We start from the raw sequence: 23457 nt of genomic DNA, 5'->3' as shown, positions 1-23457 counted from the left end.
AAGTCAGGAGGAGCTGTAGACGTCCGTTCGTCTGTCCGTGCCGCACAGTGGTTTGAGCCGGGCAGTCGGCACGAGGGGCCTGAGGCAGAACTGAGACCTAGGCGGGGAGCCGTGGAATTCTCGGGCTGGAGAGACCCATCTCCTCCCCGTGCCATGGGCCCTCAAACATCTGTTCTGCAGGGCAGGTGCAGTCTGCTTTTCCCCCTCCCTTGTAATGGGGGTCCCAGCAGATAACTCCCCACCCTGTGGCTGGACCCATCCTCTCAGCCCTTCTGCCGGAGACCCCCCCGGCGAGAGTGCATGCCCGCGTCTGTTCCACCGCCGGTGTGCGCTCACCTCATGCCCAGTTGTCGGAGAACTTTTCCCCTCTGCGGTACCCGTCAGGGTGTCTCGAGCCTCCTCTGCTGCCTGACGCTGCTGCGTGCGGGTGTGAGGGGGAAGAGCCAGCCCCTCTCGGTGCCTTTATAGACAGTTGTTGGCGCAATCTTAGAATGCTCGTTTGAGGGAGCCTCCCTCAACTCCTACTGTTCGGAATTAGCAAGTTTGATACGTTAGTTTAACTCGTGCTGCTGGTAGTTCAGTCTTAGGGGTTTGGACTTCCCTTTTTGGTAGCGGGCTTGGTACCAGAACGCTGCCCCGCTCGCTGGGGTGCGAGTGCTGAACGGCCGCTAGCCCAGGCCAGGCAGCGCTACGGCCCCAGCCTGCGTGACGCGCTGGGGAGAGTCCCACGTCAGCGTCACATGAAAAAGGCGAGTGGCGAGGCTCGAGTGTTTACTCCTAGAGGCAGCCCATCAGCCCACATCAGACCCAACGCCTGGAGACAGCGTCCCGAAAACACTGCCTCGGCGCAGAGACCACCAGAGACGTCCCCAGGACCGAGAATCAGCCTCGCCTTCCGCAGGCTTGGTCCTGGGCTTGTTCATGTCTGTGCCTGAGGCTCATAATGGCAGAGACCCCAAGGAACGGACTGGAGGGTGTGTCTCTGGGGAGCCATCTTCAGCTGGATAAGAACATAAGAACGGCCACACTGGGTCAGCCCGATTGGTCCATCTAGCCCAGTGTCCTGTCTGCCAACAATGGCCAAGGCCAGGTGCTTCAGAGGGAATGAACAGAACAGGGCAACTTATCGAGTGATCCATCGCCTGTCATCTAGTCCCAGCTTCTGGCAGTCAGAGGTTCAGGGACACCCAGAGGATGGGGCTGTGTCCCTGACCATGTTTCCCCATCCTCCTGGGTCCTTAACAAGGGCAATCAATTAGCGTGGCCCTGCCCTGCCTGCCAGAGCAGGGCCAGCACCCCCTCCAGCCTCATCCCCTCGCAGCTCCCACGCCCCTCTCTGGGGGGCAGCTCTGCGGGAACCACACAGCTCTGGCTGTGTCCACACAGCCTCGGTCAGGGATTCTCTCTCATCCAAGGCTCGGATTTCAGCCGCTGCCCTGGCTTTCCTTAGCCCAGGCTGCAGCAGCTCTGTCCTGCCAGCGCCTGGCCAGGGGACTGCGCAGCCCGAGGGGGGGTCTTTTCATTCTCACACTTCAAAGCCTCTCTTTGCTTTGGGCCATTTTCCCAGGGTTCTTGAAATACTTTCCTGGCACATCCTCTCCCCCCCACCCCTCAGCTGGGGAGCTGCCTCTCCCTCTGGGGCTCCTTCCCCTGAGCAGCGGCGCCCCAGCCGTCCAGACGAGGGGTGGCTGCTGGTGAATGCTCTGCCTGTGGCTAGCCTGGGGTGCGGGGCAATCCCCGGGAGTGCTGGCCATGGGGGGGGGAATGCTGGCAGAGGGCTGTGGGGCCAGCAGCCTCGGTCACCTCCCAGCAGTTGGTGGCTGGTGCCTTTTCACTGCTCTGCTCTTCCCCTGCTGGCCCGGGGTAGCCGGCCACCTCCTTCCGGTGGGTTTTGGCAGCTGCTTACTTGCTGCAGGGCGCACTGTAAACGTCTAATTAGGTGAACCTGGCAATGCTTTAAGGGCTGGGGGGGAGGGATGGGCCTTGCTAGATCTGATCCTGGGCCACAAAGTTGAATTGTGGGGTGGGATTGGTGCTTTTCTGCGCTTTCCCCCCCACTCCACTGGCTCCCCGGCAGCGGGACTGGGCTCTTCACTTTGGCTCAGTGCCTGGGCTGTGCCAGCCTGGTCTGGCCCCGCACCTCCTCTGGCGTTACTAGGGGGCTGCGGCAGAGTTTGGCTGGCTGGCTGCGCAGTAAGAAGGGCCTGGCGGTGTGGTAACGCCGTTCCCCCAGCCACCCCCATCCCTCCTCTCCGGCACCCTGGAGAAACGTTCTCTCTACGTTTTTCCACCCGTGTGCAGAATAAATGTTATGTGCCCTGTGGTATGTGCTGACATGCCCCACCAGTAGAAACAAAAAACCTAGATATAATACAGATTTTTTTAAGTTACCATAGGGATAATTACTCCAGCCAGGACAGGTTCGGCATTTTACAACTCACTACTCAAAGAGTTAAATTTAAGTGTAAGAGAAATAAAAATTATGAAACGCATAGTCCAGTCAAAACACTAAAATGGCACACTTTGAAAGAATAAAATTTCAGAATATACGTGCATTGCAGGAGGTACTGAGATGTTAACAACAACGTACGTGTGTGTGTGTGAGTGAGTAAGACAGACAGACAGTGTGTGTTGGCTGCTGGGGAAGTCTCTGAGAGACCGTGCGCTGTCTCTTTAAGGCAGTGACTCACCCGAAGGCTTGTTCAGAGCTGCTGCCAGTCCTGAGCCCTGTCTCCTCTACCCTGCTCTGTGGAGATGGGGTACAGGGGCTGGGGGAGCAGGAGGGGGACATCCTGACATCAGCACCCTCCTTTCTCCCCTCTGCACAGCCAGCAGGAGGGTCCCAGGAGCAACGTGGCTTCAAAGTAGAGGGGGAGGCTGGCGGTTAGATGTGCGCAGCACTGGAATCTCTCCTGAGTGGCCCCCAGCTGTGCAGCTTACAGGGAACACCGCCACGGAGCCAGCTCCTTCACATCGCCCTCGCTGCCGGCCAGGGGCAAAATTCACCCGAGGGGGGCGTCCCTTCTCAGCTCTGTTGGGGCACCCCTGCTGATAGGAGTGGGGCAGTACCAGCAGGGATCCCAGCCACATGCCTGCCATTGCTGGGCAGGTCACCCTCCTGCCGTATCCACGCCAGACGACCCAGTGGAACAGGGTCCACACGGGCCATAGGCCTGTGAGCCTGCAGAACCCAGGGACTGCCCAGCTCTGACGTAGGCTGAGCCAGCTTTGCCTGGCAGAATAGGCCAGCCGCTCCCTCAGGAACATGTGGGTCCCAGCAGCATCTACTACCTGAAGCTTTAGGTTTGGGGGAAGGCCCATAATGCAGCTGATCAGGATTCCTTCCTGACCCCTCTTCTCCCAGGCCATAAGCTTGAGGTTTGCTTAGCCAGTTCCCCGGCCTCGATAAGAACACAAGGGTGGCCATCCTGGGTCAGACCAAAGGTCCATCTAGCCCAGTATCCTGTCTACCGACAGTGGCCAATGCCAGGTGCTGCAGAGGGAATGAACAGAACAGGGAATCATCGAGTGATCCATCTCCTGTCGCCCATTCGCAGCTCCTGGCAAACAGATTGCATGATGGAGTATTACTGGCCATGAGCCATCCCAGCAGTAAAGGATCCCACGTCTGAGCTGCTGCACCAGCGAGTCCGCACGTGAGCCATGCTGCCCGGAGCCTTTGCCTCCAGCCCCGGTCCCGGGGCTGGGCAAGGTACGAAGCAGCTACTCATTGTGCTTCAGCTCTTTGAAGCCTCTAATTCCTCTTGTCCCAAGTTTGATGACTACAGCTGGCAGGGGGATGCTCTACACCTGGCATCCTCTGGGCGACAGCTGGGCAGCGATTTGCAGTGTGCCCTGCCCCACCCTGCTCTCGAGGGCTCCAGGGCCTGTGATCTAGTTACAAATCCCCCGATCAGTTTGGACATTTGAGCCCCACATGTTCATAGTTCGTAGTTCTGCCTTTTCTAACGTGCCAGCCATGGGGAGCCCGCCTTGCAGTCAGATTGGTGCCACCTGGGCCTGGAGCTTGCCTCCCATCCCTGGGTGAAGGGACTCGCTGGCTTGGGGCAAGCTAGCTCCCAGAGCGCAGGAGTCACCGTTCCTAGGAGCTTCAGGCTGCTCGCGGCCTGCAGGTGCCTCCCTCCTTCCATCCGAGCAGCGTCCGGTTAGCGAGGCAGGGAGTGCCGTCATGAAGGCAGTGTCGAGGGTTGGACATAGCTGGAACATGAGTAGCCAGGGCTCGGTGGGCTGCAGGGGTTGTGGAGAATGCCGCCCCGCTGTGCTCAGGTGTGCGGCTGGGGTGAGAGGGGTGGGGGGTAGAAAGCAGAGGTGGCTGGGAGAGTTTGGGGCAGGCTTGTCCCAGGGGTGCGGGGTAGGCCCTTGGTAAATGCTGGTGCTGTCACCGCTCCGGCTGATAGTGGTCTTGCCCTCTCCAATCCCTGCATCCAGCGGCTGAAAGCTCTCCCGGCTGTTTCCGGCACACCTGATGGCAGGGTTGGTTGATGCGGGGTGCGGCCCCCAGAGGTCCTTTCCATTCTCCCAGTCAGGCTCTGGGGGAGTCCCAGCTGTGCCCTCTCCCAGGCTGCACCATGCTGCTTCCCACACCACATGGGAGGGAAAGGGGGGACTGGGGGCAGTCACTGCTCAGGGCACCATCAGTTGCGCGGGGCTGGGCACAGGCTTGTGCCCTAGTTGTTTTGCATAGTGGCTGATGAGAGCAGACCTAGCTCCTGGCAGGCCCAGGGTGCCCCTCAGTACCATTGGCACAGCATCCCTGGGCCCAGTCTTCCCAGGGGGCATCAATCAGCACAGCCAGTGCAGTGACACCCTTCGCATGGTGTTTGGGGAAGGAGGCCGGTGATTTGATTCCCAGGGAGCCGCTGGGACACCTACTCTGTGACTCCAGGGACCTGGCACTTCCTTTGGGGTGGGGAAAGCCATCCCCGGGCTCCTCGGTCTGGCATTGTCCCCCACTGTCACAAACAGCTCCGGCTTGGGCCACCCGCACCAGGGACCAGCATGGAGCAGTCTGGGGCAGGGTGTTCCTGACCCTGGCAGGCGATGGTGACTGCTCCCCCTGACTGAAGCCATGGCTTGTGCTCACACAGTGCTGCTCTGAGCGGGGCCCTGGCCCTTTGGCTGGGCATCACCCGAGGAGCTCTGGCATCCCTCATCTCCCACTGCCCCTGGGGACTGTCTCCCCTCCCAGGAGAAGGACTTTCTGTGCCCTCCCCTCACTCACACTCCTGAGCCCTCTGTTTCCCTCCACTCCACCCCTAGCAGGCTGGGGAGATTCCCTACTGGGCAGCGCGTGGCACTGGGCAGCACAGAGCATGGTGCTCTCTCCCACCCACCTGGGCAGCACTGCGGCCCTGGGACTGGAGGGCTGGGTTTAGACCCTGCAGGCCCCTCTGACAGGGCAGAAAGGGGACAGGGCAGACCATGTATGAGGTCCTGCAGTCATACATTCCCCTCCTGGGGCCACCACAAGCTGCCTGAATGACCTGGCTGTCTCCTCCGAGAGGGGAGCCCCCCCATTCCCTAGAGGGCCCCCCACACAGCGTTGCAGCCTGCCATGCCAGGCTGGGTCCCCGACACCACATGGTCCCATGGGTGCGAAGCTGGTGTCTGGTGAGTCAAGGCCCAGGGTCATGCTGGGCCCCCGAGGGGCCTTTCCCAAACTGAGCCCCACGGTGGGAGAGTCCAGGATGGTGCCTCATTGCTGCTGGCCTGGGGGCCCTGCGCCCTGCCAGCCCCAACAGGGCCCACTTGAGAGCTGGCTCGGCTGAGCCGAGCAGTCCCTGCAGGGAATCTGGCACTTGGTGGCCCCTTCCCTGCCCACTTCCGGCTTTTGGGGGGGTCCCTCCTTCCCCAGGCGCAGCAGGCAGCCCTGACTCCCCATTTGCTCTCTCTGCAGGCTGAGAAGAAGGCCAAAGTCATTGCTGTCATGAACGTGGTAGAGGAGAGCCAACGGGCAGAGCCCCAGAAGGAGGAGGAGGCCAGCCCGCCTGCCTCACAGCAGCCCACAGACCCCGCTTCGCCCAACGTGGCCACCACGCCTGAGCCAGTGGTGGCCGACGCTGTGGACAAGAGCACGTCCAAGTCAGCTGACGACGAGCCGGAGTACGAGGTGAGTTCAGCCACAAGCAGTGGGGGCCAGGGGGCCTTCAGGCCAGCACTGCTGGGGGCAGATGTGGGGGGCACCATCTGGTGGGAACCCAGCCACAGCAGAGCACCCATGCCACGTTCCGGGACCTTAGCCACCCCTGATCCCTGCCGCCGCCCATGCTTCTCCTTCTGCACGCCTTCCCTCCCCCACCTTGCACCACCCCTCCCCGTCCTTCTCTGTACCCCTCCCTCACCCAGCATCGCACCTCCCCCGTCCTTCCTGCACGCCTCCCCTCCCCCACCTTGCACCTTCCCTCCCTCATCCTGAACATTTCCCTTCCCCCATCCTTCCCTCCACACCTCCCCTCCTCCACACTGCACACCTCCCCTCCTGCATCCTTCTCTGCACCCCTCCACTCCTCCACTCCCCCGTCCTTCCCTGCACACCTGTCCACCACCCTGTGGCTCTTCCCTTTCCATCCCTCCATACCTCTTCCCCTCCCCCACCCCATGCCTCCCCCATCCTTTCCTGCACCCCTCCCTTCCCCCACCCTGCACCTCCACTCCCCCGTCCTTCCCTGCACACCTTCCCTCCCCCGTCCTTCCCAGCACATCACCTCTCCACCCCCCTACATGCCTCCCCTCTCCCAACTTTCTCTGCACACCTCCCCCGTCTTTCCCTCCATACCTCTTGTGCCCCACCTCCCCTCCCCCACCCCGTGCCTCTGCCCGTCCTCCCTTATACACCTTCCTTCTGCCCGCTCTGCATCCCCGCCCCCCTCCCCTGACCTCGCCTGCCCCCCGCCAACTCCACTGGCCTGCATGCATGTATCTCATCCCTGCCCATTCCTGTTCCCCCACACCCCGGCTGTTCCCCTTTCCCCGTGTCCAGCCCCCTGCCTTGCCCCTCCCCGGGCAGGCCCAGCTCTGGTTCTGACCGGGGGGCCCACTCTCTGACGCTCCGTCTGCTCCCTGGGCCGGCAGGATGGCCGAGGCTTCGGGATCGGTGAGCTGGTGTGGGGGAAGCTGCGTGGATTCTCCTGGTGGCCGGGCCGGATTGTGTCCTGGTGGATGACTGGGCGGAGCCGAGCAGCCGAGGGCACCCGCTGGGTCATGTGGTTCGGAGATGGCAAGTTTTCCGTGGTAAGTGGCAGCGCCAGGCGCCATCTGGGCTGCGGGCTGGCAGTTCTTGGGCATGCCCTGGTGGACGGGTGCTCTCCTTTCCTCTCACAGCCCCCATCTCTGCTCCTCACAGGTCTGCGTGGAGAAGCTCCTGCCACTGAGCTCCTTCTCCAACGCCTTCCACCAGGCCACGTATAACAAGCAGCCGATGTACCGCAAAGCCATCTACGAGGTCCTGCAGGTAAGAGCGGCCGGAGAGGGTGCCAGGCACAAGGGCGCCCCTTGCAGTCCCCAGGCCCATCCACCCATGAGCCTTGGATTTGGCCCAGACTGCGGGACTGTGACCATGGGCAGGTCCCTCAGGGTCTCTGGGCGCCCAGCAGGGATCTGCCCTGCCGCCCGAAGGCGGTGAACGCATTACGCAGGGCGAGGCGCTCAGCCACTCAGCGATGGGGGCCAGAGAGAGACTCCCTGGCAGGGAAAGGGTGGAAGGGAAGGGCCCACTTGCCTCGGTCCCATCCATTCAGCTAGGCAGTGCTATGGGTCCTGGAGTTAGACCAACATGGAATCATAGAATATCAGGGTTGGAAGGGACCTCAGGAGGTCATCTAGTCCAACCCCCTGCTCGAAAGCAGGACCAATCCCCAATTAAATCATCCCAGCCAGGGCTTTGTCAAGCCTGACCTTAAAAACTTCTAAGGAAGGAGATTCCACCACCTCCCTAGGTAACGCATTCCAGTGTTTCACCACCCTCCTAGTGAAAAAGTTTTTCCTAATATGCAACCTAAACCTCCCCCACTGCAACTTGAGACCATTACTCCTTGTCCTGTCCTCTTCCACCACTGAGAATAGTCTAGAACCATCCTCTCTGGAACCACCTCTCAGGTAGTTGAAAGCAGCTATCAAATCCCCCCTCATTCTTCTCTTCCGCAGACTAAACAATCCCAGTTCCCTCAGCCTCTCCTCATAACTCATGTGTTCCAGACCCCTAATAATTTTTGTTGCCCTTCACTGGACTCTCTCCAATTTATCCACATCCTTCTTGTAGTGTGGGGCCCAAAACTGGACACTGTACTCCAGATGAGGCCTCACCAATGTCGAATAGAGGGGGACGATCACGTCCCTCGATCTGCTCGCTATGCCCCTACTTATACATCCCAAAATGCCATTGGCCTTCTTGGCAACAAGGGCACACTGCTGACTCATATCCAGCTTCTCGTCCACTGTCACCCCTAGGTTCTTTTCCGCAGAACTGCTGCCTAGCCATTCGGTCCCTAGTCTGTAGCTGTGCATTGGGTTCTTCTGTCCTAAGTGCAGGACCCTGCACTTATCCTTATTGAACCTCATGAGATTTCTTTTGGCCCAATCCTCCAATTTGTCTAGGGCCCTCTGTATCCTATCCCTGCCCTCCAGCGTATCTACCACTCCTCCCAGTTTAGTATCATCCGCAAATTTGCTGAGAGTGCAATCCACACCATCCTCCAGATCATTTATGAAGATATTGAACAAAACCGGCACCAGGACCGACCCCTGGGGCACTCCACTTGATACCAGCTGCCAACTAGACATGGAGCCATTGATCACTACCCGTTGAGCCCGACAATCTAGCCAACTTTCTACCCACCTTATAGTGCATTCATCCAGCCCGTACTTCCTTAACTTGCTGACAAGAATACTGTGGGAGACCGTGTCAAAAGCTTTGCTAAAGTCAAGATACAATACATCCACTGCTTTCCCTTCATCCACAGAACCAGTAATCTCATCATAGAAGGCGATTAGATTAGTCAGGCATGACCTTCCCTTGGTGAATCCATGCTGACTGTTCCTGATCACTTTCCTCTCGTGCAAGTGCTTAATGATTGATTCTTTGAGGACCTGCTCCATGATTTTTCCAGGGGCTGAAGTGAGGCTGACTGGCCTGTAGTTCCCAGGATCCTCCTTCTTCCCTTTTTTAAAGATGGGCACTACATTAGCCTTTTTCCAGTCATCCGAGACTTCCCCGTTCGCCATGAGTTTTCAAAGATAATGGCCAATGGCTCTGCAATCACAGCCGCCAGTTCCTTTAGCACTCTCGGATGCAACTCATCCGGCCCCATGGACTTGTGCACTTCCAGCTTTTCTAAATAGTCCCTAACCACCTCTTTCTCCACAGAGGGCTGGTCACCTCCTCCCCATGCTGTGATGCCCAGTGCAGCAGTCTGGGAGCTGGCCTTCTTAGTGAAGACAGAGGCAAAAAAAGCATTGAGTACATTAGCTTTTTCCACATCCTCTGTCACTAGGTTGCCTTCCTCATTCATTAAGGGGCCCACACTTTCCTTGGCTTTCTTCTTGTTGCCAACATACCTGAAGAAACCCTTCTTGTTACTCTTAACATCTCTCGCTAGCTGCAGCTCCAGGTGCAATTTGGCCCTCCTAATTTCATTCCTACATGCCCGAGCAATATTTTTATACTCTTCCCTGGTCATATGTCCAACCTTCCACTTCTCGTAAGCTTCTTTTTTATGTTTAAGATCCGCTAGGATTTCACCGTTAAGCCAAGCTGGTCGCCTGCCATATTTACTATTCTTTCGACACATCGGGATGGTTTGTCCCTGTAACCTCAACAGGGATTCCTTGAAATACAGCCAGCTCTCCTGGACTCCTTTCCCCTTCATGTTAGTCCCCCAGGGGATCCTACCCATCCGTTCCCTGAGGGAGTCGAAGTCTGCTTTCCTGAAGTCCAGGGTCCGTATCCTGCTGCTCTCCTTTCTTCCCTGTGTCAGGATCCTGAACTCAACCAACTCATGGTCACTGCCTCCCAGATTCCCATCCACTTTTGCTTCCCCTACTAATTCTTCCCGGTTTGTGAGCAGCAGGTCAAGAAAAGCTCCCCCCCTATTTGGCTCCTCTAGCACTTGCACCAGGAAATTGTCCCCTACGCTTTCCAAAAACTTCCTGGATTGTCTGTGCACCGCTGTATTGCTCTCCCAGCAGATATCAGAAAAATTAAAGTCACCCATCTAACCTGCTTCTGCAGTTACCTGCTTGGGCAGCTGCTTCCTCTGCGCCGTGCTGCCTCCTGCTCACTGGGCACCTGCCGCCCGCTCAGAACAGTGGCAGTGGCTGGGCTAAGGGGCACTGCCGCGCTCAGCCCTAGCCTGAATGGCAGCAGCACTGTCCTGGCTGTACACAGAGCAGGGAAGAGCCCTGTCGTGGGGAAGGGGAGGCCCCTCTTAGGCTGTGGGCAACTGGCCTGACCCCGGGGCTCGCTGCGCAGGTGGCCAGCAGCAGAGCGGGGAAGATCTTCCCAGCATGCCCTGAGAATGACGAGACAGACACTTCCAAAGCGGTGGAGATCCAGAACAAGCAGATGATCGAGTGGGCCTTGGGGGGCTTCCAGCCGTCTGGTCCCAAAGGCTTGGAGCCACCAGAAGGTAACGGGTTTGTGGGATGGGGCGGATGTAGCTCCAGGCAGGGGGAGCCAGGCTGCGAAATGGGCACTGGGCCATGGGGACTCGCCTGCGTGTCCATGGCACCGGACACATCTACTCCCGAGCGTGCCAACGAGACGCTGTATTTCCCCGCACCGGGGGCACAGTGCCCTTCCCCAACCTTAGGCTGACTTACCTCGGCCATCCTGTCCCTAGCTCAGTTATCGCCAGAAGCTCTGTCCTACCGGGTCTGGCCACTGCTGTCCACCTCTTCAGCCTCAAAGGCCAGATTTGGGGCAGCAGAGAGGCTGGCCAGCCCTGCCAGCCTGCCCATCTCCTGGAGCTCAACTCATCAGCACTGCCTTGCTCCGCTAGGAGCGGTCCTGGCCGCTGGGAGCGATGTCCAGTCCCAGCTGCAATCAGAGTCAGGGGAGGCCCCCCCCTTGGCACCTCCCTGTGATCTGCTAGCCTCCCCTCCCGCCCGCAGTTTGTGGGGTCGCTCCTGGCGTGATAGCCGAGAAGCCCCAGGTAGGGATTAGGGCCCCGCTGTGCAGTGAAATCAGCCAGCTCCCGCCCCAAGGAGCACCCGGCCTCCGTAGGTGGCCACAGAGAGGGGTCAGGGAGCAGTGAAAGGGTGGGGGCCAGCGGCCTACGCTGCCACGGGTGTCCCTGGGAAATGCCTGGCAGCCGACTGCTTTGCCCAGCTCCCCTGTGCCCGCTGCGAGGAGCTGGCCCGTACTGCTCTCCTGCGCCCGCTCTAACCGCGTCCCGTTCCCTTTGCGCAGAGGAGCGGAATCCCTACAAAGAAGTTTACACGGAGATGTGGGTGGAGCCAGAAGCAGCCGCTTACCCCCCGCCTCCGCCAGCCAAAAAACCAAGGAAAAGCACAACGGAGAAGCCCAAGGTCAAGGAGATCATAGACGAGCGTACCCGAGGTAGCCACCCGCCCGCTGAGGGAGGGCCTCTGGAGAGGGGTGGCTGGCTGGCCCCGGGCAGGGCCACTCCCCGCCACTGGCACCGAGCTCAGCTAGCTGGCCGAGGGCCCAGCTTCCCACTAGCCGCCACTGCAGCTACAGAGCAGCATTTCCCATGGTGCAGCTGGCATCGCGCCCCTCCCCTGTCGTGAGAGCAGACCCCACCCCTTTGCGGAGGCACCCCACTGGCCCAGGGGGGCTGCAGGGCTCTGTCTGCTGGCCCTGGGGAGCACTAGTGCCTCCCAAGGCCAGCCTGAGAACTAGAGCTGCCCAAGCCTACCTCCCAAATCCCCTTCTTGATCTGCGGCTAGCCCCCCGAGCCAGGCCGCGGTGGGTCCAGTTTCTCCAGTGATTGAACCACCCCTGCCCCTTCGGGGAGTTGGAATCTGGTTTTGAACCCCGAGCCCAGGGTGGCTCCAGCTTTTCCTGGACGGGGGTTGCCTCTGGACTTGGGTTAAGCCCCACCAGAGCTGCTCTGCGAGGCCTCATTCTCACTAGCCGGGCAAGGGAGGGGGTGAGGAGAGAAGTGGGGGCTGCCACCCCAGTGCAGAGTAATGGACCCCCAAAGTAGCTCCTCTCTCCCCTCAGTCACCCAGGGGAGAGAAGACAGAGGGAGCCTGGCTGCCGTCTCCCTAAGAGAACTGGCCTCTGTGTCTCCGTGCTCACACATTGCCCTGCCACTGGAGGGCAGCACTGGCTCTGTGTGTAGCCCTGGTGACTGGTGCCCAGCGGCCCTGGACACTAAACCTCCTACCCAGACAGCAGGTGCAGCCTGGGCCTGGCCAGTGCCTGGCCAGCGTCTCGGCCCCACCCCTTGGCCGAGTGCAGTCTTCACACCCATTCTGCCCCTCGTGTCTCTGCAGAGACCACCAGCAAGGAGCCTGGCTCCTCTCCCACTGGGGACTGCTCTGAGACCCCCACTCGTCTCCCATGGCCCTGGAGCAGCCTGGGCCGGGCTGGACCCAAACGAGGGCCTGGATCCCACTTCTGCTCCTCCTGGCTCCTCCCTGGGCAGCAGGATCTGTGTCCCCCTCGCACTGCCCCATCTCTGGGGACACTGTCATTTGCATTGCATCCGGGACCCCACACCCCCAGGGGGCAGGAGGAGAAGGGGCTGGAATTCCCACCCTGCCCCATGTCAGGGCTGAGTGGCCGAGGCCTGGCTAGGGAAAGACCCTTCTCTCGGGCCCTGGAGAAACTCCCGCTCTTTCCTTACGAGCTGCCCGCGGGCCGGCGCAGAGCATCCTGTCCCGTTGTGCGTAACCCAGCCGCCCTCCAGGCCCCCTGTGATCTGCCTGACTTCTTCTTTCGCTCCCCCAGAGCGGCTTGTTTATGAGGTTCGCCAGAAATGCAGGAACATCGAAGGTGAGTGTGTGTGAGCAGGGAGGTGCCTAGCACCCACTGCTGTCCCCAGACATCCCTAGAGATGGGACGTCAGTAAGCCTCAGCCTCCCCCTTGGCCGCACGCTGTCCTGCGCTTAGAGAGAGACTGTGGTGGCGGTGAGGCAGGAAGGGAGCCAGTTGGCAGAGACACCTCCTGGTTTGCATCCGACTGGCATGCAGCGGTGCGGACCGTGGCCATCCTGTCGGATGGAAGGGCTGTCCTGGGGACACAGCACGTGGCACTAGCGGGAGTGGCTGCGTGTGTTGCATTCCCACACCGATGGGATCATCAGGGGAGCACCCTTGGGGTAGATGGCAGAGATGTGGTTAGAGACAGGAGACTGGACTAGAAGGCAGTTGGCTCCATGCTACTCAGTGTCTTCAGCACTGGTCTGAAAGAAAATCTCAGGTCCTTGCTGGTGAAGTTAGGAGATGACGCAGCCATTGGCGGGGGGGTAACAAGTGCCGGGGCAGTCAGTGCAGAGCGAGCAGGATTGCTGGGTAAGCTGGGCCCATTCAAACACAGTGTGTGCAATCCAGGCACTGCCAAGGTCTCCGGGTAAGAGCCAGGGACACAGGCCATGTGCACAGAACGGGGGCTGTCTGCTGGAAAGCAGTGCCTGGAAATGATGTAAGAGTCACAGCGTGCAAGCAACCGTGTAAGAGTGCCCAGGGTGATGCCTTAGCAAGCCTTGGGTGTGTAACCAGGGGGGTAGCAAGGACAAGCCCAGAGATCTTCTCTCTGTACACGGCATTGGGGAGACGCTGCTGGAATTCGGTGTCCCGTTCTGGGGGTTACATTTTTAAAAGGATGTTGAAAAATTGCAGTGGGCGCAGAAAAGAGCGGCCCAAAGCAGGAGGACAGGGCTGGAGAAAACACCCTCCAGCGAGAGACTTGGAGTGTTGTCTGTTTAGCTGACCAGGAAGAAGATTGAGAGGTGACTTGGTTACAGTGTGTAAGTGCTTTCCCAGGGAGAACTCACCAGGTCCTAGAGAGCTCTTTCCTCTAGCGGAGACAGGCAGTGGAGAGCCAGTGGCTGGGAGCTGGAGCCAGACCAAACGAGAAATAAGGTGCAAATCTGTAACAGTGCGTGGAATTAATCAGGGAAGGGGGGGACTCCCAAGGGCAGTGGGGAATTCTCCGCGGCTTGGCATCTCTAAATGCAGACTGGCTGCCTTGCTGGCAGGTGCATTAGCCAAACACCCGTTACTGGGGTAACTGGCTGGAGTATAGTAGCCTTGGATATGCACACGTCAGGTGGGGTGATCTAATGGTCCTTTCCGGCCTTGCACTCTGCAACTCTTGTTTAGTTGACCTGAAAGAAGGATACGAGACTGGCTGCTGGCTCTGCGTGGGGCCGATGGCTTGTGCACCTCGCAAAGGCAGAACAAGACCCAGTGGCTTGAAACTGAAGTGAGACAAATCCAGGCTAGGAATAAGGAGCAGAGTTTTAACAGGGAGAGAAGGGTAACGAACCACTGGAGCAAGCCACCAGTGGCTGTGGGAAATTTGCTGTCACTTGAACACTTTAGCTTAGGCCTGGGGGTCTGTCAAAGGGATGCACTCTACCTCCACTGCAGCTTGTGGGCTGGAGGCAGGAATCGCTGGCTGGAGTCTCTGCCCGGTGTGATGCAGGACATCGGATGACCCTTCCTACCGTAGTGTGTGGCCTTCCGGGCTCCTCTTGTGGCTAGTGGGCATGGAGTCTGCCGGGGCTCACACTGACTCGTTCGGGAAGCCATGCTGGCAGTGCAGCGTGGCATCGGTTCCTGGGAGCTTGGGGTGCTCTGGACCAGGTAGCTGGGACACAGAGTGAGGGAGAGGGGATGGAGGTGAGGCTGAGAAGCCCCCATTGTATGTAACACTCTTGCCTTTTCTACTCTCCCCCTCCCCAGATATCTGCATTTCTTGTGGAAGCCTCAACGTTACCCTGGAACACCCTCTATTTATCGGAGGAATGTGCCAAAACTGCAAGGTATGGAGTGGGGGGAGCCTTCTTGCCTCTGTAGGCTGGCCTGGCCCCCAGCCTCCCTGGACGTTCCAGGCCAGACACGAGCAAAGCCGCATGTGCACTTTGATCATCCAGTTCTGCTCTGCAGAGGGGCAAGACCCGAGCTTCAGGCCTCAGCTGCAGTGAGGCCTCTCTGCCCTGTGTGGGCACCACCTTCTTCGAGTGATGGTCCCTGTTGCATTCCGCTGAGGGGTCACGCATGTGCCGTGTGCAAGTAGGAGTGTCCGGTGGTCAGCGCACGCGCCCTGCCTTCACCTCAGGGTTTCATCCAAGGCAATAAAGTGCGGGGCGCATGAACCGGGTCTCCAGTTCCTTCTGATCGCTGCGTGGTCCAGGCCAGAGCTGCTAGTGTCCTCTCATCTCTGACATACTGGCAAATAACAGTTCAGAATTGTAGATAGTTTTCTTCCACTTTTTGCTGTTTTTAACATAGTGTCGTTTTTAGGAATAATTTTAGTAGAACTGAGGCCTTTGTGGAATGTGTTTACCAGTTCCCCCTGCCCAGCACCCACGTGCAGAAAGTGGATTGTACCAAAGAGGCCAGGATTCAGTTTTGCACCTCCTGCCTGCGTTCCTTCTCGGTCAGCGACTGGCATGCAGTGTGCCCACTGCTGCTTGGGAGAGGCCCGCACTGCATCCAGGTGCTGTGTCTGCCCATCCGTCCCACGCTGTACCCAAGGAGGCCGGGCTCTCCGCCTCAAGAAGTGCCTCATGGAGGTCGCCATGAGCCCTTAGTTGGAACCAGGCTGGGGAACTGCCCCATACGTTGGCCTGAGAAACCCGGGAGTGCACCTCCAGCTGTGGAGATAGAGTCCTGCTTCACTGGTACCGCTGCCTCGGACCATGTGCCAGGGCCTGGCTGGGAGGCAGGGAAGCATGGTCCTGCTTTGAGCAGGGGGTTGGACTCAATGACCTCCTGAGATCTGTTCCAGCCCTAATCTTCTATGATACGCATGACAGTAAGTCTTCCTCCAGGCCTAAGAAGGACGATGCGCCTTCCGCAAGTACCGGCCACGGAGAAGCGGGGCGTTCCAAGGTGCACAAGCATGCCAAAATGTCACGCAGACCAGCGGATCCGCTGGCACCGAGCACCCAGTCGTGCATGCCCTCAATGTCGGCCTCCCTTAAGACAAGGGCTCCGTCAACTCCGGGACAGTCCTCCGCTCCAGGGCCAGTTCTGGTCGCGGAACAAGTACTGTTAACACCGGGGGGATTGGAGGAAACAGCGGAACCACATGAACTGTTTGCTTTAGGAGAACTGAGATCTCACACCTTCCTCCACCCTCCGCACCTAGGGAGGTCCGATCTCCTATCCAGGACTTACTCAGTGGAGTCACGCTGGGACTCATCCTTCTGCGGTTTTCACACTTCCACCGGCTCCAAGGGTACCACCTTTGGAACCGGGATCCGAGTCCTCACCATGGGAGGATTCCGACTGAGGACAAGGGCTGCCCAGTCCCTACCACTGGTACGGGTACCCGAAAGGACCACCAGTGTCGTGGCTGTATCTTTCTCTCCCAACAGCTGGGAGGTCATTGGTTTCCCTCACCACGGAGCCCTCTGCAGCATCCGCTGGATCAGTCCTGCTGGCCCTACTGGGGATCCTGGCCTCTGTACCCACCCTCAGAAGCCACCCGATTGGCAAGGGAGGCTTCACCCCCATCCCCGCTCAGGGTGCCCTCGGGCAGGTGCTCCGAAGCAGTTGTGGGGGACGAATTGCTCAGTCCGGTTCTGCCAGTACTTCTGAAGCAAGAGCATTTCCCATCGTCCTCTCCAGATGCTACAGGAACCTCACTCCCTCTCGCCTCCAGATGACTTTTGGCAGTTCCCAGAACTCCTGGGAAGAGTGGCAGACGGCCTTCATATTCTGCTGGAGGGAGTATGAGACAAGCAGCACCAGGTCCTGGACACCCTTCATTCCTCGGTGCCGAGCAGGGTTGCTCTGCCAATCAACAGTGCCATTCTGCAACCAGCTCGAACTGTTTAGCCTACCCTGGCCACTTGCATGCCTACCTCCAGGGGGCAGGGAAGAGAGGCTACGTACCGGCCAAGGGATTGGAGTTTCTTTTTTCACACCCCCACCCAGTTCTCTCATGGTGCAAGCAGCAACAGAACAGCCCAGACAGCAACACCCATGCTCCACCCCGTCGGATAAGGAGGGCAAATGCTTAGACCTTCTGGGACGCCAGGTCTTCTCTTGAGCTAGCCTCCAATTTCAAACTACCAGGCCTTGCTGGCCAAATCTAACTTCCTCAACTACAGAAAGTTGGAGGACTTTACTGAAAGGCTCCTCAGCAAGGTTGAGCATGTTTCCAGTCTATCCTGGAGGAGGGCAAACGGCACTACAGACGGCTCTAGACGCTGCAGATCCTCTTCACACTCCATGGCCACGGGCATTGTCATGCGGAGGGAATCGTGGCTGCTCACATCCAGTTTACCCAGGAAGGTGCAAATACCATTGAGGAGCTCCAGTTCCACGAGTCACACTGGTTGAAGCTGAAGACTGACAATTCCCTCCACTCCCTCGAGGATTCCAGAGTCACACTTCAATCGCTGGGTATCTGTGCACCTGCACCCAAGCAGAACTTCTACCACCCACCACCCCCTCAAGACTCCCCAGGTCTTCCACCAGAAACCATACGAACCTCCTCGGAAGTGCCAGAAGACCTGACGATCCCACCCTCCAGGCCCCCTTCCCGGACTTCAGCATCTCACATTCAAACCTCTCAGAAACAATATTTCTGAGTGTCAACCACCATGCCAACTGCCATGCAACCAACCCACCCCCTTCGGGTGAGTCTAGCACTCTTCTTACCAGCTTGGAGTGCAATAACAACAGACAAGTGGGTACTGTATGCCATCCGCTATGGCTATACAATCGAGTTCAGCATGCTACCACATCCACATCCCCCACCCCGATCCCTCCTCAGGGACCACTCTCACAACAGCATCCTTGCCTTAGAAGTGACCCCTAACTGCAAAGGGGAGTGAGGGAGTGCATTTCTCCAAGCTATCAGGGCACGGGATTCTATTCCACTTACTTCCTGGTACCCAAGAAGAATGGCAGATGGAGACCAATCCTGGATCTCCGTCGCTTCAACTGCTTCATCCGGCAGCCCAAGTTCCGTATGGTTGCTTTAGCGGCCGACATGCTATCGCTAGAGAAAGGCACGTGCTTTTCTGCTCTCGATATGCAGGACCCCTAGTGTCACATAGGCATATAACCCACTGAAAATTCCCAAGGTTCATGGTAGGCCCTCAGCATTTTCAGTACAGGGTCCTGCCACTGCCATTTGGACTCACCACTGCTCCCCGGAGCGGCCCACCGGTCCTTATATTCCCCATCTCGACTAGCAGCGCAATCCAGAGATGAGACTCGGATCTCGACCTCCATGGTGCTCAGTCTCTTTTCCTCCCTGGGAGTCAATGTCAACGTCGAAAAATCAATTTTGATTCCCACACAGCCCCAAGACTTCATAGGGGCCTCCATCAACTCGGTCACAGCCAGAGCTTACCTAGCAAGGGACAGGTTCCAGCCTCTGCGGGAACATGTTGACTGGGTAGTCAACAGTCCACCTGTCCCGGTCAGGACTTGCTTATCCCTCCTTGGCCACATGGCATCCTGCACATATGTCACCGCCTTCGCTCACCTCCACCTTCACTGTCTGCAGATGTCGCTCCAGGGGAGTTTACTCGCTGTGATGGGGTGTACCTACCGCATCCTGGCCCAGAAAGGGTTAACTGTGCATTGCAGGATGAGACGGACATATCCCCTCCATCCCTGCTGGGCATGCTTAGCCTGGAGGCAAGATATAAAAGCAGCAGCTCTGCTCAGTCTAGGCAGGCTGCTGAAGGGGAAGGGTGCAGATTGCAGGCTCTCTCCCAGGAGCTGCTACAGGCCCAAACCACAGAGCCAAGGCGCGCCGAGCCCCAGATGGATTCCAGGCTGCTTGTGGAATCCAGAGAAGGGAGCCATCAGCAGCTGCACTGGCCGAGGACCCCAGAGACCCAGGGGAACCATGGGCCACCGCTGTAGAAGACAGGGTAGGAAGCAGCCCGGGGGATTTAGACATGGCTCCGGTTGGAGAACGGAAGAACAGGTTAGCGTGTTTCGGGTGGATCCCCGCTGACTCAGAGGGCCCAGGTCCTCCTACACCAGGTGCCACACACCCTTAGGTGGTGCTCCACGTCCCCAGTGGGCCAAAAGGCCACACAGCCCCTCAGAGGTAGGCAGCTTTATTGACTCCAGCCACTAGGCCACGCAGCCCTATAAGGAAGGGTCACTCTATTGATGCCGGCCACTGAGTCATGTAGTCCCATGAGGAAGAGCGACTCCGGCCACTAGGCCGTACTACCACATGTTATGGTCAGGGTCACCAGCGTAGGAGCTAACTGGCTGCGGCACAGCTTCTCCTTATCTTCTGACAAGCTGTGACCTGACACCCCGTGACGGATGTTACCTACCCCACGACACGCATGCACACTACGTGCCACAGGCCTTATGCTGTCAGTCCCCCCCAAGGTGCTCTCTTCCCTCCGGTGGTGAATGGACCCGTGGCAGGTGTCTACAGGGATCCCCATCCTCCCTGACAGGACAATCAGCACGGATGCGTCCCTCACAGGATGGGGAGCGCACATGGCCTAGCCCATGACGCAAGGGACACGGACCCCTCGGGAATTCAGGATGCACATCAACCTTCTGGAACTCCGGGCAGTACAGCGAGCGCGGCGAACATTTCTCCCATCGCTCACATGATGTTCTCATCATCTCAGACACCACCACCACCATCTGTTACATCACAGACCGGGGCAGGAGGTCTGTGTGCGGACGCGGTGAGTCTGTGGGATTGGTGCGTTGCCCATAAGAGCCTGTTGTCAGCAGCCTGTCTTCCAGGGACTCAGAACATGATTGCAGACTCCCAGCCGAAGAGTCATCTCCGTCACAAGTGAGAGCTGCACGACTCCATAGTAAACAACATCTTCAGCCAGTGCGGGACTCCTACCAGAGGCCTCTTTGCCTCCCACAGCAACAACAGCACGTACTGCTCAAGGCAATGCCTCATCCTCCACTGGTTAGACCAGATCAGCTCCTCCTCCCCCTCTTCCACTCCTTCCACCAGTCCTCCACAAGATCAGACAGGAAAGGGCCCCGTTCTGGCCACCCCAGTTTTGGTTTCCCAACCTTCTCCTTATGTCGGCCTGTCCCTCATTACCCCTACCCGCAAGGATCAGACACCCCGATCCACAGACACGTTACCTCAGAGCTTGGTATTTGGATAGGCATCTTCTCTAGAGCGGACGTGTATGTTGGCGGGGCATGATGGCCTTTCGAGCAGCAGGAAGGAGTCCACAAGGCATTCCTGTTCGGCCAAGGGAAATCGCTTGGCCTTTTGGTCCCAGCAAAAGGGCTTTCTTTTGAGGAAGTGGGCATTTCTCTTCTTTTGGACAGCCTCCTGTCCTTGGAGATGTCGGGGCTCGCCCTCAGTTCTCTCAAGGTTCACGTAGTGGCGATCAGCGCCTTCCACCGCCTCATGGAAGGACACTCCGTATTTACACATCCGTTGACTATCAGGTTTTGGAAAGCTCTCCCCAGGACTTTCCCACCCATACAGCTTGTCACCCCCCAGTGCGACCTCAACCTCGTTCTAGCAGCATTAATGAAACCGCCCTTTGAGCCTCTGGTTTCATGCTGTATGTTCTTCCTCTCCATGAAAGTCACCTTCCTAGTGGCTGTCACTTTGGCGAGAAGGGTAGGCAAACTGGGGGCCACAATGGAGGACCCCCCTTTCACCACGTTCCATAAGGACAAAGTCTTCCTGCGCCTGCACCCCAAGTTTCTACCAAAGGTCATAGCTCAGTTTCATCTCAATTATCCCATACGCTCACCTGCTTTCTTCCCAAAGCCTCACGCCTCGGCAGAGGAGTGGCACCTTCACTCCCTCGATGTCCGCAGGGCTCTGACCTTCTACTTGCCGAGGACCAGACCTATCAGGAGGTCCCCTAGACCAGCGTTTCTCAAACTTGGGTCCACCGTGTCCCCAGGCCACACTGATCAACTCTTCCCCCTCCCTCCCAGCGCATCAGGGGCCCAGGGCTAAGGCAGGCTCCCTACCTGCCATGGTTCCACGCAGCTCCCGGAAGCAGCCGCCAGCTCCTTGCGGCCCCTAGGCTCATGAGCGGCCAAGGAGGCTCCGCACACTGCCCCTGCCCGAGTGTCGGCTCCGCAGCTCCGTTGGCTGGGAACCGTGACCACTGGGAGCTGTGGGGGCGGCGGGTGTGCCCCAAGGGCAGCGCGCAGAGCCTCCCTGACTGCCAATGAGCCCAGGGCCTGCGGGGACCCGTCAGCCTCTTCCTGGGAGCCACAGTGAGCGCTGCCAGGACTCCGCACCCCAAACCCTCTCCTGTACCCCAACCCACTGCCCCAGCCCGGAGTCGCTTCCCACACCCAAAGTACTTTCCAGAGCCTACACTCTGAAACTCCCCCCAACCCCTTTCCCAGCCCGGAGTCCCCACCCGCATGCAAATTTCTTCCCAGAGCCCACACGCCACACCCCCCCGTCCCCAACCCTCTGCCCCAGCCCTGAGCCCCCTCCTGCACCTCAGCCCCCAGCCTAGAGTCCCCTCCCACACCCAAACTCCTTCCCAGAGCCCACACTCTGAACCCCCCCTACATGCCCCAACCCCCTTCTGCAGCCCTGAGCCCCCTCCTGCATCCTTGCCCCAGCCCAGAGTCCCCTCATGCACCCAAACTCCTTCCCAGAGCCCACACTCCGCACCCCCCCACAGCCCAACCCCCTTCCCCAGCCCTGAGCCCCCTCCTGCACCCCAAACCCCTACCCCAGCCTGGTGAAAGTGAGTGAGGGTGGGAGAGAGCGAGCGACAGAGGGAGGGCAGATGGAGCGAGCAGGGTTGGGGCCTCAGTGAAGGGGCAGGGCAGGGGCGCCATTGAAATTTTTTTTTTATCAAAATGGGGGTCCTGAGGTTGCTAATGTTTGAGAACCGCTGCCCTAGACCGTTTATCGCAATAGCTGAGAGGCTTAAGGGGCAGGTAATCTCCACGCAGAGGATTTCCAAGGGGATTTCGAGGTGTACGACATTCTGCTGCCCACTGATGGGACTTGGAGTGAGAGCCCAGACTCCACGATGTGTCACTTCCAGACACACATGGAGTTTGCTGCCTGCAGCGCCTTGGTATGGGACTCTGCGATGGATGCCTCGTGCTGCATGGCTGTCCTCCCTTCCACCCTGCAAATAATCACCCTCGATGGAATGCAGTAGGGGCCAGCACTCGAAGAGGAGGAGGTTACTTACCTGTAACTGGAAGTTCTTTGCATTGTGTGGTCCCTCGCTGGATTCCACTTCCCGCCTCTGCTGCGGATCTGTTGAATCTGCGGTGGAGAAGGAACTGGGCTTGGTCCCCGCCCGTCATCGCCTCGGTCAAAACCATGAGGTGAAGCCAGGGTGCATACACAGACCAACCGACACTCTGGCTTTCAAGTGCTCCAGCTTCGGTGCACAATGTATGTGTAACCCCTCAGTGGAATGCAGGTAGGGACCACACATCTCAAAGAGCCTCCAGTTGCAGGTGAGTAACCTCCTCTTCTCATAGACTCATAGACTATCAGGGTTGGAAGGGACCTCAGGAGGTCATCTAGTCCAACCCCTGCTCAAAGCAGGACCAATCTCCAATTTTTGCCCCAGATCCCTAAATGGCCCCCTCAAGGATTGAACTCGCAACCCTGGGTTTAGCAGGCCAATGCTCCAACCACTGAGCTATCCCTCCCTCTTCCTGGGTTTCCATCCCTTTGTTGCCTTCAAGCATTTCTTGGTCCTTTTAGCCCTCTGCTCAAAGAATTTCCCCTCGAGGCAGGCTCCCCGCAGCAGGCCAGCCTGGCAGCAAGGGTTCAGCTGCAGGGGTTCTGCTCCCTAGCCCAGCAGGGCAGCCCGAGGGTGGATTACTCCCCGTGGCCAGATGCAGAGCTCTGTGTCTGTGATGTGGGCCGTCCCCCTGGGTGGAGGGGTGCGGAGGGGACACAGCGTTCACTCCCCTCTCGCTGTCCCCCAGAACTGCTTCCTGGAGTGCGCGTACCAGTACGACGACGACGGCTACCAGTCGTACTGTACAATCTGCTGTGGTGGCCGTGAGGTGCTCATGTGCGGAAACAACAACTGCTGCAGGTGGGTGTGGTGTGCTTAGCCGGGCTGGGACCCCGGGGCGTTCAGCCAGCTGCACCGGCCCTGCGCTGCGGGACGGGAGGGGCTCAGCCCCACGCTTCTGTCTGGGCTTGGGCAGAAACATGCGGCCAGCCACTGCCCCAGGAAGGAAGGGTTGAGACCTACAGCCGGTTTTCCCTCCCTCTCCAGGGCCCCCGCAGCCAGGCCAGTCAGTGATGAAGGGACCAGAGAGACCTTGGGGACATGTGAGATGGTGATGCCGGACCCTGGGGC

General features: G+C 58.7%; 1 protein-coding gene across 5 annotated transcripts in view; it reads left to right on the top strand.

Moving 5' to 3' along the window:
* Window positions 1–23457, top strand: part of DNMT3A (DNA methyltransferase 3 alpha) — a 272889-nt gene that overhangs the window by 209748 nt on the left and 39684 nt on the right. For all 5 annotated transcript variants that reach the window (XM_077812262.1, XM_077812261.1, XM_077812260.1 and 2 more), the window contains 8 exons: window positions 5918–6130; window positions 7093–7251; window positions 7364–7471; window positions 10487–10643; window positions 11426–11575; window positions 12935–12979; window positions 14894–14973; window positions 23075–23187. In XM_077812262.1, coding sequence (XP_077668388.1) covers window positions 5918–6130; window positions 7093–7251; window positions 7364–7471; window positions 10487–10643; window positions 11426–11575; window positions 12935–12979; window positions 14894–14973; window positions 23075–23187 — 1025 coding nt within the window. The remainder of the gene's footprint in view (window positions 1–5917; window positions 6131–7092; window positions 7252–7363; window positions 7472–10486; window positions 10644–11425; window positions 11576–12934; window positions 12980–14893; window positions 14974–23074; window positions 23188–23457) is intronic.

Source organism: Eretmochelys imbricata, chromosome 3 (assembly GCF_965152235.1).
Source record: "Eretmochelys imbricata isolate rEreImb1 chromosome 3, rEreImb1.hap1, whole genome shotgun sequence".
Classification (NCBI taxonomy): domain Eukaryota; kingdom Metazoa; phylum Chordata; order Testudines; family Cheloniidae; genus Eretmochelys; species Eretmochelys imbricata.
Note: the sequence above shows the minus strand (reverse complement) of the source record. Positions and strands in the feature narration are given on the sequence as shown.